The sequence below is a fragment of the Orbicella faveolata genome, unplaced genomic scaffold (genome assembly GCF_042242905.1).
Source record: "Orbicella faveolata isolate gen_17 unplaced genomic scaffold, um_ofav_v1 contig_3, whole genome shotgun sequence".
NCBI lineage: Eukaryota > Metazoa > Cnidaria > Anthozoa > Scleractinia > Merulinidae > Orbicella > Orbicella faveolata.
Genome location: NW_028301558.1, coordinates 4,727,182 through 4,739,596, shown reverse-complemented (window position 1 = coordinate 4,739,596; position 12,415 = coordinate 4,727,182). Strand labels below are relative to the sequence as shown.

The window sequence follows — 12,415 nt, the reverse complement described above, 5'->3', positions numbered from 1 at the left end:
ATCTTATTTACCCAAAATATTGTAATACCCCAGTAATTGTTAATTTTTTGAAAACTTTTCAGTTCTTAAGCCAACTTGTTTTTTTTCTTTATTCGGGTCAGTAAATTTATGACCTGAATAATAATATTTTTTTGCACCATCTCTCTCTTTTATTCTTGAGTACCACTTCTATCTTTATCTCTGAAAACCTTAGGTTTTTTTTTCAGAATAATAACTTTTAGCTTGTACATAAAAAAACTTTCCTATTTATTTCTCTCACATTCTTGTGGAACTATTAAACTAACGACGTCAACCATACTTCTCTCTGTAATCATGATTTTATTTTCCGTGTGCCCACCTTGTTAAAACATATACAACTATTTTCCTGAAATGAAATATCAAATAAGTTAAGGCTTGAAAATATTTACCTAAAAGGGCTTTGGGCTTTGCACATAAAACATGAAAACTTTGCATGTTTTTTTTTTTTTGGATTAGTATATATAAGAAACCTAAAACAAGTATTTTCTTAAGATAAATTTGTTTCAGGTCCACACCTGTAGCTTGCCTTTGTTAAGATCAAATCTAAGTTATTTTAAACAATAATTCCTTTCAGAAACATTTTGATTATTCCTCGGTCAATGCAGTTAGAGTTTGTCTACAAACTTAATAGGCTACATTCCTGAGAACTTAGAGAAACATCAGAGTACCATAGACTCTATTTCCTGTTGGAGATGATGGGGCTTCACTGTTACTGACAGGGCATTTGGTAGGTTAAAGTGACACCATCAGCAGAGGATTATGCAATTGGAAAGTTGTAACCAGAGTCATATTTTCATTAATGGAAGTTCCTCAAAATAATGGTCTATTTTGCATATCAATGAAGGTTCTTGATAGCAATTTAACACTGTTTTGAACAAAAATGCAGGAACCCCCCCCCCCCCCTCTTGATTATTCAAAGCAGCTTTTGTTCCCTTTGCAAAAGAGTTAGAATATGTTAAACAGATAACCTTGTCTGTTTTGAACCTCTCAATTTTTGGAACCAATTTCCACTCCCCCAGGGGCTCTGTTGACTGCAATCCAGTTTAATTTATGGTAAACAAGAAGGTTCTTTCCTTGGTCTAGAATTTCCATACATTTTTACAACATCAATGGAAGCTTTTCTTGATGTAATCAATCTCTCCATTTTTATGAGCTGCTCACTTTTAAAATAAAATTTAAATCCCAGGATCATTAAAATAATGAATCTTTCACATTGAAGATTAACAACAGTCTGAAAAAAAAATTGTGAAGTAACTTCCAACCACGCACATTTTTAATCATATTCTTTTTTTCTTTCTCTCTGTTTCGTTTATATTACAAACACTTATAAAAGAAACTGTTGAACTGCACTCATAAATTAACTCTATCGCTGCAATAACATTATATTAATATAAAAAAGAAACATCGGTGAAAGCAGGAGTAAAAAATAAACAGAAAGTGAGAAGAAAATGCTTGTAAAAATTGTTCGAAACATTATTTTTAATTATTAACAACAATGCAATATTGACTGCTGAATGGTAAAATCCCAGTCCTTTCAGATGCTGAACAGCCTCCAAAAACCTAATAGTATGTTAAAAATTATTAAACTTGAGGAAATTTGAGCTACTTCTTAATGACAATTCACATATTTCTATATCAGCCTCCTTCTGCCTTCCACACTCCAGTTTAACTGTATCTGTAAATTAATGTCTCTATGTCATCAAACATTTGTAGAGTGACATAATTTTCAACATCGCTATTGCTTACACTAAACTAGGTTCCTAAAAAAGTGTGACCATGACAAAGTCTTATCACCATTTAGAATGCTACAGCTCCACAATGTCAGGATTTAAATTTCTAGATCCTTTTCCTACTGACTTGCATCTCATCAGGACATGTAGATAGTTTCACAGTTCCTGCATTGGTTTCAAAGTCTCTATATAATCATAGCTACTGTCAGTAGTTAACAAAAAGCTCTCAGAAAAATGTATACTGTAGTCTTAATCTTGGCTCCCACTGTGGACCTTCCGTAGATAAAGGTGAACATCATTTGTAATTTTCACTTCTCTTGTGTCCTGGCCCTGTCATTTTGCTGAACTAGATCACATCACACCTGAACCAATAGACTTTACTCACCAAGAGGTAAATCTTTGTTTCTCACAGCTAAGAATGTTCAAACTGCTCTGCAAAGTGTCCATCTAGTTCCTAAACATTTCTGAAATCTTGAAGCTCCAACTTAGTGTGCTTTTCTCTAAAATGACTCTGCAAACTTGCATCATCTTATGATGCTGAACATCAAGTTAAGTAGGTACAGAGTACCTTCTAATCACATCAGAACACAGCACGATTTCTTGTGCCGACCAACCTCCTCAGCATCAGTGGGTTGCTTAAATTTTTTTCTTGGTTCTTGCACTGTGCTATTGCTTACATTGTTTGTAACAGGTGATTTCATGGTTGGAGCAGTTTCACTTGAAACATCAAGTGTTGCAGCTGTATCATTATGCTGTGTTGATGGTGGTGATGTTGGCTTTGGAGTGTACTTAGCAGTTACAGTTTGTGAAGACAGTTTGACATCTGACGGTGAAACAACTTTGGATTCCTTGAAGTCTTTTGCTGTGGTTAAGAAAATAATGATCTCATTTTAATGTTCAAGAAATTCTCTTTATGTAGACAGTAGTGTATTATTTATCATATCTATCACAAAATTCCCGAGTATGATTGGTTCTCCACAGCCTATTTTTCACATAATTGGCCCTCAATCCAGTGGGTGCCCATTACACCATGTGCAGTATAATTCAGAGTAATAGTGCTTGTAATGTCAAATTGGTTTCATGCTCAAAATTCCTCATCTGCATTGTACTCCAATAAGTCGATTACTAAATTAATACCAATACAGGCAAAATATGGCACCAATTTAAATGGCTATCTTTCTGGAATGGCTGACCTTGTGCCAACATTGCTACAATCCCCAACAAAAGTCTTGGCACACCTTCCCACTTTTGCAACATCTCTCAGGGAAATTTATCAGTTTGTCCCCTTCCTCCAATTCAGTGTTGTTTATCGTGATGAATTTGTCATTGCTCATTTACAACATTGTCAGGAGGAAGGGGGTTCCCTATTCTAGTGATATCATTAGGTATTGTCCCCAAAATACCCTGTCAACAAATTTTTGTGCTATCTGATCCAGGCGTGCCAAGGACTTTTGTCATGAATTGTAGGTAACTTGCTTTCCACGTAAATTCATGGCTAGACTAGTCTCTATTACTAATCACAATACAATTCCTTTATAGCACAACTACTAAAAAGTTGCTTATTTTATACAATGATTATTCTAATTGAAGGCTTTCGTGCAAAAAGGGCGTATGTAGCATTTTGGGCCAATTTTTATTTTTTGTAGGATCGAGCTAATTCTTGGCAGACTGACTTATTTTGACATGAAAAGCATCATTGCGTAATTGTTTTTGTTGATTTGCGCTTCGTTTTTGAGAAATAACGTATGCAAAAAACTCAGTTTTCCAAGGGTATCTTTTGGAGATCTTTTGTTGAGCGAAAAACAAAAGAAACCTTTGTTTTGCTAAATGATGAAGTCACCAAAGCATGGTATTTGCTGCTAGTTTTATTATTCACATAATTACGCCATTCTCTTACTGTTGCTTCGTTAGCGTAAGCAAATAAGGCGCTGAACTGGCCGGATGCAAGTTTGTTTTGTCGTGACGCCGGTTCAATACGAGGTCAGTCAATTTTTTTTTCCGGTCTATTTCTCTACTTCTTCAAAAATCAAAACATCTATTTAAAAAAAAACGTGCTGTCAAAGCTGCTAAAAGTAACCGTTTAAGTTTGCGCCACGTCAACATCCACCTTGGAAGGATTCGCTCCAAAAGATGCCGCTCGGAAAACTGAGTTTTTTTTGCATACGTTATTTCTCGAAAATGCTACATACGCCCTTTTGCACAAAAGCCTTCAATTATTGTTAAACTGATGGGTGTCGTATTAGATTGGTGTCACTAAACAAAGTTCCCTTTAATTTTTGACATCTTAATGACAACTTTTTGAAGAGTTCAAATGATTTGATCACTTGATAACCATGGAATTGAGGGTAGAGTTTACAAGTGCAGTACTATATTTCCAGTTGGTGACATGATGCTGTGTTGCCCCTAGCCCGCGAACATGCTCCCAATGAGCCTCCTACCTTAAAAAAAGAAAGAAAGAATTTCACGAGCAAAGCAAGTGGGGCAGGGTAGGGAACCTGTATACTTTGTTTTTGATGCCCCAGTCCACCCTTGGTGATTAGCCTGTTACAAATCAGTCAAGAAGTTAAGACTTTACTCCAGTCTCAGCAAAAATTATGCAAATCGACAAGCTGTTGTTAAGATCTGTCAACTATTTATCTGAAAAGCTGTCAACAATCAGTGATTTATCCAATCAGATAATGATACCAGATTCTGGTATCCTGGAAAGGCAGCATCAATAGAATGTCCACAGGCCTCCCTACCTTCGCTTCCTCCCAAGACAATTCTTGTTTCGCTTGCCAAATTCTTTTTTTTGCACTGGTTCGCTGGAAAATTTTTTCCTGCCCTTGCTGGGAACCTATTTGCAGGTTATGTTGCTCCCTCCAAATTTCTCAAGTTACTAACAGTACAGCATACATCACTGCTCTCATCTTGTCAGTAACATGTACAATCATAATCATGAAGAAGGCAGTACACAATGTTAAATACATTCTGTATGAACATGAATTCATACTACATAGTAGAAACATCTCAGTTAAAAGTTAACTTACCCAATTGTTGCAGAGCAGTTTCTGTTAGTTCCCGTGAATCTCTCGATTTCCGATTGGAAAATGACTCTGGGTAACCTGAAGTATCAGATGATGGCACCTGACTCCTGCCACTTGTGCTTCCTGAAGATTGTGGCACTGGAGGTGCAACACGTGTCTTTGTTGATTTAGGTGCTGCTGTAACAGACTGTGTAGTTGCATTTGAGTTGGAGCTAAGTTCAGACAAAGGCTTAGTTGCAGGAGTCCTTTGCTCTTTTGTTACAGTAACTTCTTGACTACTGTGACTACTAGTTTTTATTGTGCTATTCTCTTTTGTTGTTTGCTGTCCCCTTGGATCGGCTGGTAGTTGCCGACGACCCACCGTTGGTGATCGAGGAGGTGGGCATGATGGAGGTTCAATCTTTTCTGATAGCCTGGGGGTTTTCTTCTCTTGTGACACTTGCTCTCTTGTTTCAGTCTTGCTCTTATATTGAATGTTTGTTGATGTGGTACCTTGGAAAGGTGCTGAAGCAATTTCCCTTGTCACAGGCTCCCTAGGTTTTTCACCTTTTAATATATCACTTGTTGTATTTGCCAGAGGTCTATTCTCCTTTTCATTACCTTCTTGTCCTATCACTTTTACACCGACTATTTTTGCGGTGCTTTTTTCCTCAACCTGGGAAGTTCTTTCATAATTCTTTGACACTGTGATTTCTGTCATTTGCGTGTCAGTATGTTGTATTTTTTCATCCTCTGTCTGTGTTCTCACTGGTGAAGGAGATTCTTCTTTGGGTATAAAATCATTCTGTTCTGCACTTAAATCCACTTGATTTGGTTCATCAGTCGTCTTCTTGTCCTTCTAATGATGTAAATCAAAACGTCACATTTTAAAGTCTAGCACTTACAATTTAGATCAGAGAACAGTGATACTTTGACACCATGTTTGCTTGTCTATGACCAAGCTAGACAGCAGAGTTGGTATTCTCATATTTAAAATAACATCAATTTTGAAAGCCATTAACATTAGCACAGCTTAAGAAAAATCTAATTTAAGCACACATAAAAATTTTGAGGATTTAACCTGCAAAATTCTTTAGGTTGTTACCCTCAAAAATTCTGTAACTAGTCAGATGGGGCACATAAAAAGAGACACCTTATAAAAGCTAACAGTGTCTGTTTAATGATGTGAAGACTATTGTGACTGTCTGTCTGTCTAAATATAGACCACCTACTGATCAAATAAAGTATGTATGTATGTATTGACATTCCAAGTTTCATTCCCTTTCCCTATCCCCTTTTTGAAGGCTGCTTTACCGTAATGAGGAAAGCCAGTTCAGGGTGTTGTCGAAGAATTGCCTCTGCTTTTGCCTCATTCTGAGAAATTGAAATCTTTTCTTTCAGACTTGACCGTTTGACTGACAGCCTACAAAACAAACAGTAAAAAAGTTTTCAGATGGATCTTTAGTGAGGTAGAAAGTAAAACAAGTTTTTCCGTACAACAACAATGAAACTAGCTGAAACACCTTTATATTGAAGTCCAGGGGTACGACACTTCACTCTCACAGTGCCTTTCTCCATGCGATAATAAACAGCCAAGTAAACAAGCATGCAGTACATGAACTGTTTGCTGGAAAACCTGATAAAATGAGGAGAGGGTACAAGCATTTGATGTACTAGCATCTTATCCAGGAGGAGTCATAATACTGTTTTAGCTTCTTCATGCCAGCGAAATGGGAGTTAATAATCGGTGGCCTGTCACACTGCTAGACTACTAAAAGGTCTTCCTTATATCGTACTTTGATGAGAACAGGAGAGGACAGCTGTCTGAGGACAGAGGTGGTCAACATTATAAGAACATTCCATGACTTACGATCTTGAGTTGTTTCTTTTCCTTCGGTTATTCTTGACCTTAAACTTGTTTGTCTTCATTTTATTCTTGAGATCAATAATGAATTGTCTTGTGTCAGCATCCTCACATAAATCTAATGAGAGAAGATAATTTAAAGTAACACTATGTAATATTTATAATAAGAAATGGAAAATGGCTTGTAGGCTTACAGTATAGCCAGATAAACACATGGAGGGTGTTTGAGAATATAGAGTTTACACAGTCAAGCATTTTCAAATTCTCTAAAACCCCGTCAAGTAATTGCATCAGGTTACAAGTTTACACATGTAAACAGCATTTTTAAATATTTCATACATAAATGTGTCAAACTCACAAGCAGAATTATTCTTTACATACCAAGTGGAGTTTCACCGTAAGGTGTCCGGCTTTCAAGATCTGCCCCATGTTCAACAAGTAACTCAATTGCTTTCTCCTACAATATCCAAATTTTAACTTTAGCTTCATGGTGCTTTGGAGTTCCTGTATGTTACCTAAATGTAGCAGCATTTTCAGGGTATTCAAGTACATTTTAGGAGTTTTCCAAGAGTACATATTTTTTCAAGGATTTTTCCAGGTTCCAGGAACAGTGCAAACCTTGGTTCCAAAGAATCCAGACAACTGTAACAAGGTTTGATTGTGCTGAGAATCTACTTGTAATTACTTTTAATCAAAACAATGGAGAAAGGAAAGAATTCAATCAAATTCAACTTAAAGGGAAACAAGTTAACTAGAAGTGAACTCTCATACAGTAGGAGAAATGATTTCAGCAGCAATTTTTTAAGATAGCCACACTGCTTGAGTGTTCCCAAACAATACAACATTTCAGGTTTTTCGAACACAAATACAGCTGCCATGACATCAAGTAAATTAAAGCTTTTTGGTTTCACTCACATTTCCCCAGCAAGCTGCTGCATGAATGGGCTTCCAGCCATCCTTATCCACAACTTCTACATCAGCATCATTCTCGAGCAAGAACTCCAACACCTCCACATAGGCATTGGCTGCAGCAATATGCAACTGAAAATAGAATACAGTAAAATCACATTTGATGGGACAATGTGATCTTTAAATATTTCCTGTAGGAATGAGAAAATACTTTCATGGTGATCAGCTGCAAGGAGGCAAATTTATTGTTGAATTTTTAATTTTCAGTGAATTACAAATTTAAGTGTGCATGTTTGTAGTTTTGTCAGTTATATAATTTATCTAGTAATTGTTTGGAAACTTATTGAGCAATTGACGATTTAGAAAACAAGTGATTTCTGAAAATTCCTTAACATTGCACTCACCTAAGGCTCATGCAATTTTGAGAGAATTTTCAAACCTCACTTGTAGTGCAAAATAATCCTTTTATTGCATTTGTATTCACATGATTACCTATACTAATTCCATACACTGCTTCACATTTAGATTTTGGGTAACAGTGTAATCTTTAAGTTTTAAAATTGTTACTGAGATTCAAAGTTTTTTTCTTTCCCTTTGAACTTTTGGTTATTATTTGGCTCTGACACCAAACCAAATAAGGTAAGAGAACACATAAAAAAAAAGAATTTTACAAAATAGTGTCCCAGTTTGACCAGCTGAGAGCAGAGTGAATACAAACTGACAAGAGGAAGGAAGAGAATTAAAACAGACAAGATTAATAACTGAATTTGAGGAACAAAAAACCTACAAGAAAGATGCTAAAATACATGAAAACTAAAGTTGTCCAATAACAAATCCTTGGTTGGAGTGGTTTGGTACATTATGCACAGACATTTTAAAACACATCACAACTTTTTATGCTACCATACTGAAACCTACCGCTGTTGCGCCCTGCATATCCTTGACTTCCAGGTCCCTTCTCTTTTCGATGGCATCTTTTATATCTTCAAGCATCCGCGTTTCCCTCAGTATAATTAGTTCATCAACTTTATCTTGATTGAAACCTGAAAATTTGACCACATTTACCCTGGACTGAGTTTGCTACTTACAGTATCAAGGTATACTGTTAAACTCTCATAAACTGAACTTTGGGTATTAGATAGCCTATAGTGCTACAGGCAAGCCTCCTCACTCAAATCAAGCTACAAATTCGCCCTACTGGTCTTTATCTTGTGTTGGTCCAGTACTAGCTGGAGAAGTTTCTTGTTTGTCACTGGGGCTTAGCCAACACAACAAGGTAAAATAGCCCGGGGGGCTATGAAAATGCTGGGGACGCTTGTTGTAAAATTTGAAGCCCCAAAAGAAGACAAACCTGGGCGTGGTTCAAGCATTATTTGACCCCTAAAAGATACCACTAAAAATGTAATAGGCTTGATTACCAGCCACTGTTCAGGAGAGGAGCCCGCGCTAGTAGACTGGACTTGAGAGACCGACGAAAATCGAGCCAACAAACAGAGATAAGAGCATTTTTGGTTTCTATTTTTTTGAGTGCACCTTAAAAGCTACTTTGACAGCTAAAAATAGGGGCGTTTTGTCATCAACACCCAAAATGAGATCAGAATCCTTGATTTATACCCCTTAGCCAGACGATGAGGATTCCTGGCCTTTTCATATGGAGTCCTCCCCCTCTCGGGAAGATAAAGAGTGATCTTGATGAACTACCTTGTGAACTCTTAGCAGCATTTAGGGGTGAAAGTAACCTACCATGTTTATTCATCTCATTATGCAAGTACTTTCTTAGCTCTTCATCTTCTTCAACCAAATCAACAGGCAAGTTTCCATCAGCATTGATAGCAGCAACATTAGCGCCATTTCCTACTAAGTACTGAACCATGGCAAAGTTCTCACATGCTGCAGAAGCATGTAAGGGTGTCCACAATTCTCGATCTTCAGCATCAATATCAGCACCATAACCCACGAGAAGTTCTGCTATGTCTTCACACTCATCTATGCAGGCCTTGTTTAACGATGCAGAAAAAGATTGACATAACACATGTAAATTACAATATTTATTATTCTTTAAAATATTTTTTAATAGTTATTGTATTATATATCAATAATATATTATTAATAATTTTGTATTAGCAATCACATTTCTTATTCAAAACCAAGACCAATCTCAGCTTTTCAAATTTGGTCCAACAACATCTAAAGTACAAAAATTACTGTGATAGTAGTCAAGATAACATGGTACACATAAAAAGGTGCTCATGTGGTCATATCTTGCCTAAATGTGTACAAACAAACTGAAGAATAGGAAAGACGCCAAAACCTTTAAAACCCAAAAGGAAATTTGAATGTAGGTAAAACTAATTTTGTATACAAGTAAATCAAGCTACCTGGCCTACAACTTATTGCCTTTCACCAAATTAGTGGGTAATTGAATTTAAGTATTCACAAAAATTTTTCATGTTATCACCAGCCAAAAAACTTGTAATTTCTCTTGCCAAAAAATAAAAACATTTCCAATTTGGAGAAAAATTGTGCCCATCACAAAATTGTATTTCTAGGACCCTCCGATTTAGTGTACAATATTTTATACAAAGTTGGTTTTATACCAATATTATGAAGAACAAGGAAAAGGGACTGCATGATGGATTGTAAGTCACTTATTAACTTTCAAGTGGTATTTATTAAGTGACAGTCATTCATCATCTTTAGCTTACTAGGTGAGCAGATGTCATTACAGAGATCTGATATGTTTTGTTTTTACATGATCTAATTTTTTCTCTTATAAAGATCACAAGAGAGTTGAAATTTAACTGCCCTAACTTCGTTAAAGATAACCTTGAAAAGAAAAAGAAAGGTTAAAAATTTAAATTTTACAGTAATTTAATGAAAGCAAGTATAATTGAAAAATATGCTTTGTCAACAACGATTTCTATTTTCAAAATAATTAAATTTCTGTAAAGGAACACGTCTTGTTTACTCCGGGATAACCTGCAGTTTTCTTCATAATCTTAAACGGACATTCACGAGAGGCCAAAAAACAGAATTATGGATAATAAAAATTGTCTAAGCTTAAGTAAATAAAATTCCAACGGAGAGTAAGAACGAAATAATTGCGATTTGCAGACGTTCCGCGTTTAAAAAAAGAAGATAAAAAAAAATATATATTTAAGTAAATACTTATAGTCAGCCCACAGCTGAAAAATTCTCACATACCAAAGTTGTTATGAGATCAAGTATTCTACACCGAATGAAACTGATTGATGAGAGATGACTTTCTGGTCTGTTACATCGTCTCATAATTTGACATTAAAAACAATTTTATGTTAAAGTTTAAAAATCCATGGAGCAATGGACCGGAAAAGGCAGCAATATAAAAATTATATTGGTTTATTCTCCAGGTGGAATATGTATTTTTTTCCCATTGCCTGGAATAAGCTTACTAGTTAAGTAACTTCAATAAAGCATATCAAATCTAAATTTTAATAGAATTATAACTGTGCAGTGATTTCTTTGGAAGGCATGATATATTGGGAAAAGGAATCAACACCCTTAAATCTTACACAAGAAAAATTTCATGTGGTCCACTGAAGAAAATTAATTTTCCAGTGAATTTAATTTCGCTCAACAGTAAAACAAACACGGATCTTCTGACAGTGAAACTAAGCAAACATAGCGCATTTTGGAAATTAGCTGACAAATATCGCGCCCTATTGAGTTGCAGCGATTCAAAACAAGATCCCATTAAGACTGCATACTTAGGTAAGTAAATCGGTCCTGCACAGAGACTCAACTTACTTGATGAAGCGATGTTAGGCCGTCGTCATTCGCTAAGTTTGGGTCAACACCATAATCAAGCATCCTTTTCACTGGATAAGAAACATCAATAATTCAAAATTCGCCTATAAATAGAAAGGCTCAAGACATAACTATCATCGAGGAATAAACTTTACGGCAAAAGGCCAGATTAGCTGTGTACGAACCTTCGTCGTAATCGCCCCTAGAGGCAGCCTCGAGGAGAATAATTCTGGGCTCGAATTTCACTGGTTTCGCTCGGTGAGGTCGCTTTTTGGGCGGTGGTGGACCGAGTTCTTTATCTTTCTCCCTGTCCCATCGTTTGAGCTGTTGAGAACGGCGTTTTTTCGCCAGCTCTAGGCGATCTTGTACTGTCAATTTCTCGACCTTAGGAATTTCAGCCACAAGTTCTAAATGGTCCGCCATGGCTTAGCGCGGGGGAGCCCAAGCAACTTAGGCCTCGTAGAAGATTGCGGCAACTTCCTACAGTAACATTTTCGAGGTTAATCTTCTCAGTTTCGGCCAAATCCGACGGAGATGTACAGCGAACTTAAGAAGACTGTTGTCTGGAAAAATTATGCAAATTTTGTATTTAGTTTAGAGGCGAGCCGCGGCAGTGTATTACCGCTTTCCATATATGGAGAGAATAATAACTTCCGGTTCCTCGGCTGGGGATGTGGTTAGGAAATGAAATTTCCCGTTTTATTTTAATACGCTTACACACTTCCTTGGTTTTACGGTTTTCACCGTTCCCACTTTTTAACGAAGCTCCTCTTTTGCGGGAAAATTACAAGTCAACGTTTCAATTAAATAAAAAAAGTGAGCTGTTCCTCTGGAAATTTGTTTTGGTGACGGTTTCGCTGGCAGGGCGTTTACTGATCTAAATCCCTTTACTAAAATTAAATATTTTATGAAACAAAGTGCCTCACTGATAAGTGGTAATTTCCTTTAATACTAGGCCACAAAAAACTGTGTCAAAAAAAACTTTCCTTTTACGCCTTGTTTATTCTTGCATTTGTGTGAAGAACTAGATCAGAGATGCTACATTCCTTCCCAGTATTCAAGGAAAGCGGCTTCATCCGGCTATCACAGATGCCAGATGTATT

The 12,415-nt window shown here is 36.4% G+C and overlaps 1 protein-coding gene across 1 annotated transcript; it reads right to left on the bottom strand.

Annotated features, from left to right (window-relative positions):
• Positions 1–1,273: 1,273 nt before the first annotated feature.
• Positions 1,274–11,913, bottom strand: LOC110053202 (uncharacterized). The gene is made up of 10 exons (XM_020759408.2): positions 11,498–11,913; positions 11,313–11,383; positions 9,270–9,522; positions 8,445–8,569; positions 7,533–7,658; positions 6,999–7,074; positions 6,624–6,735; positions 6,068–6,176; positions 4,778–5,612; positions 1,274–2,610 (listed from the first exon to the last, which is right to left on the bottom strand). Exons 1-10 carry the CDS (start codon positions 11,733–11,735, stop codon positions 2,324–2,326), a joined length of 2,232 nt encoding a protein of 743 aa, XP_020615067.2. The 5' UTR covers positions 11,736–11,913; the 3' UTR covers positions 1,274–2,323.
• Between the last annotated feature and the right edge of the window lie 502 nt (positions 11,914–12,415).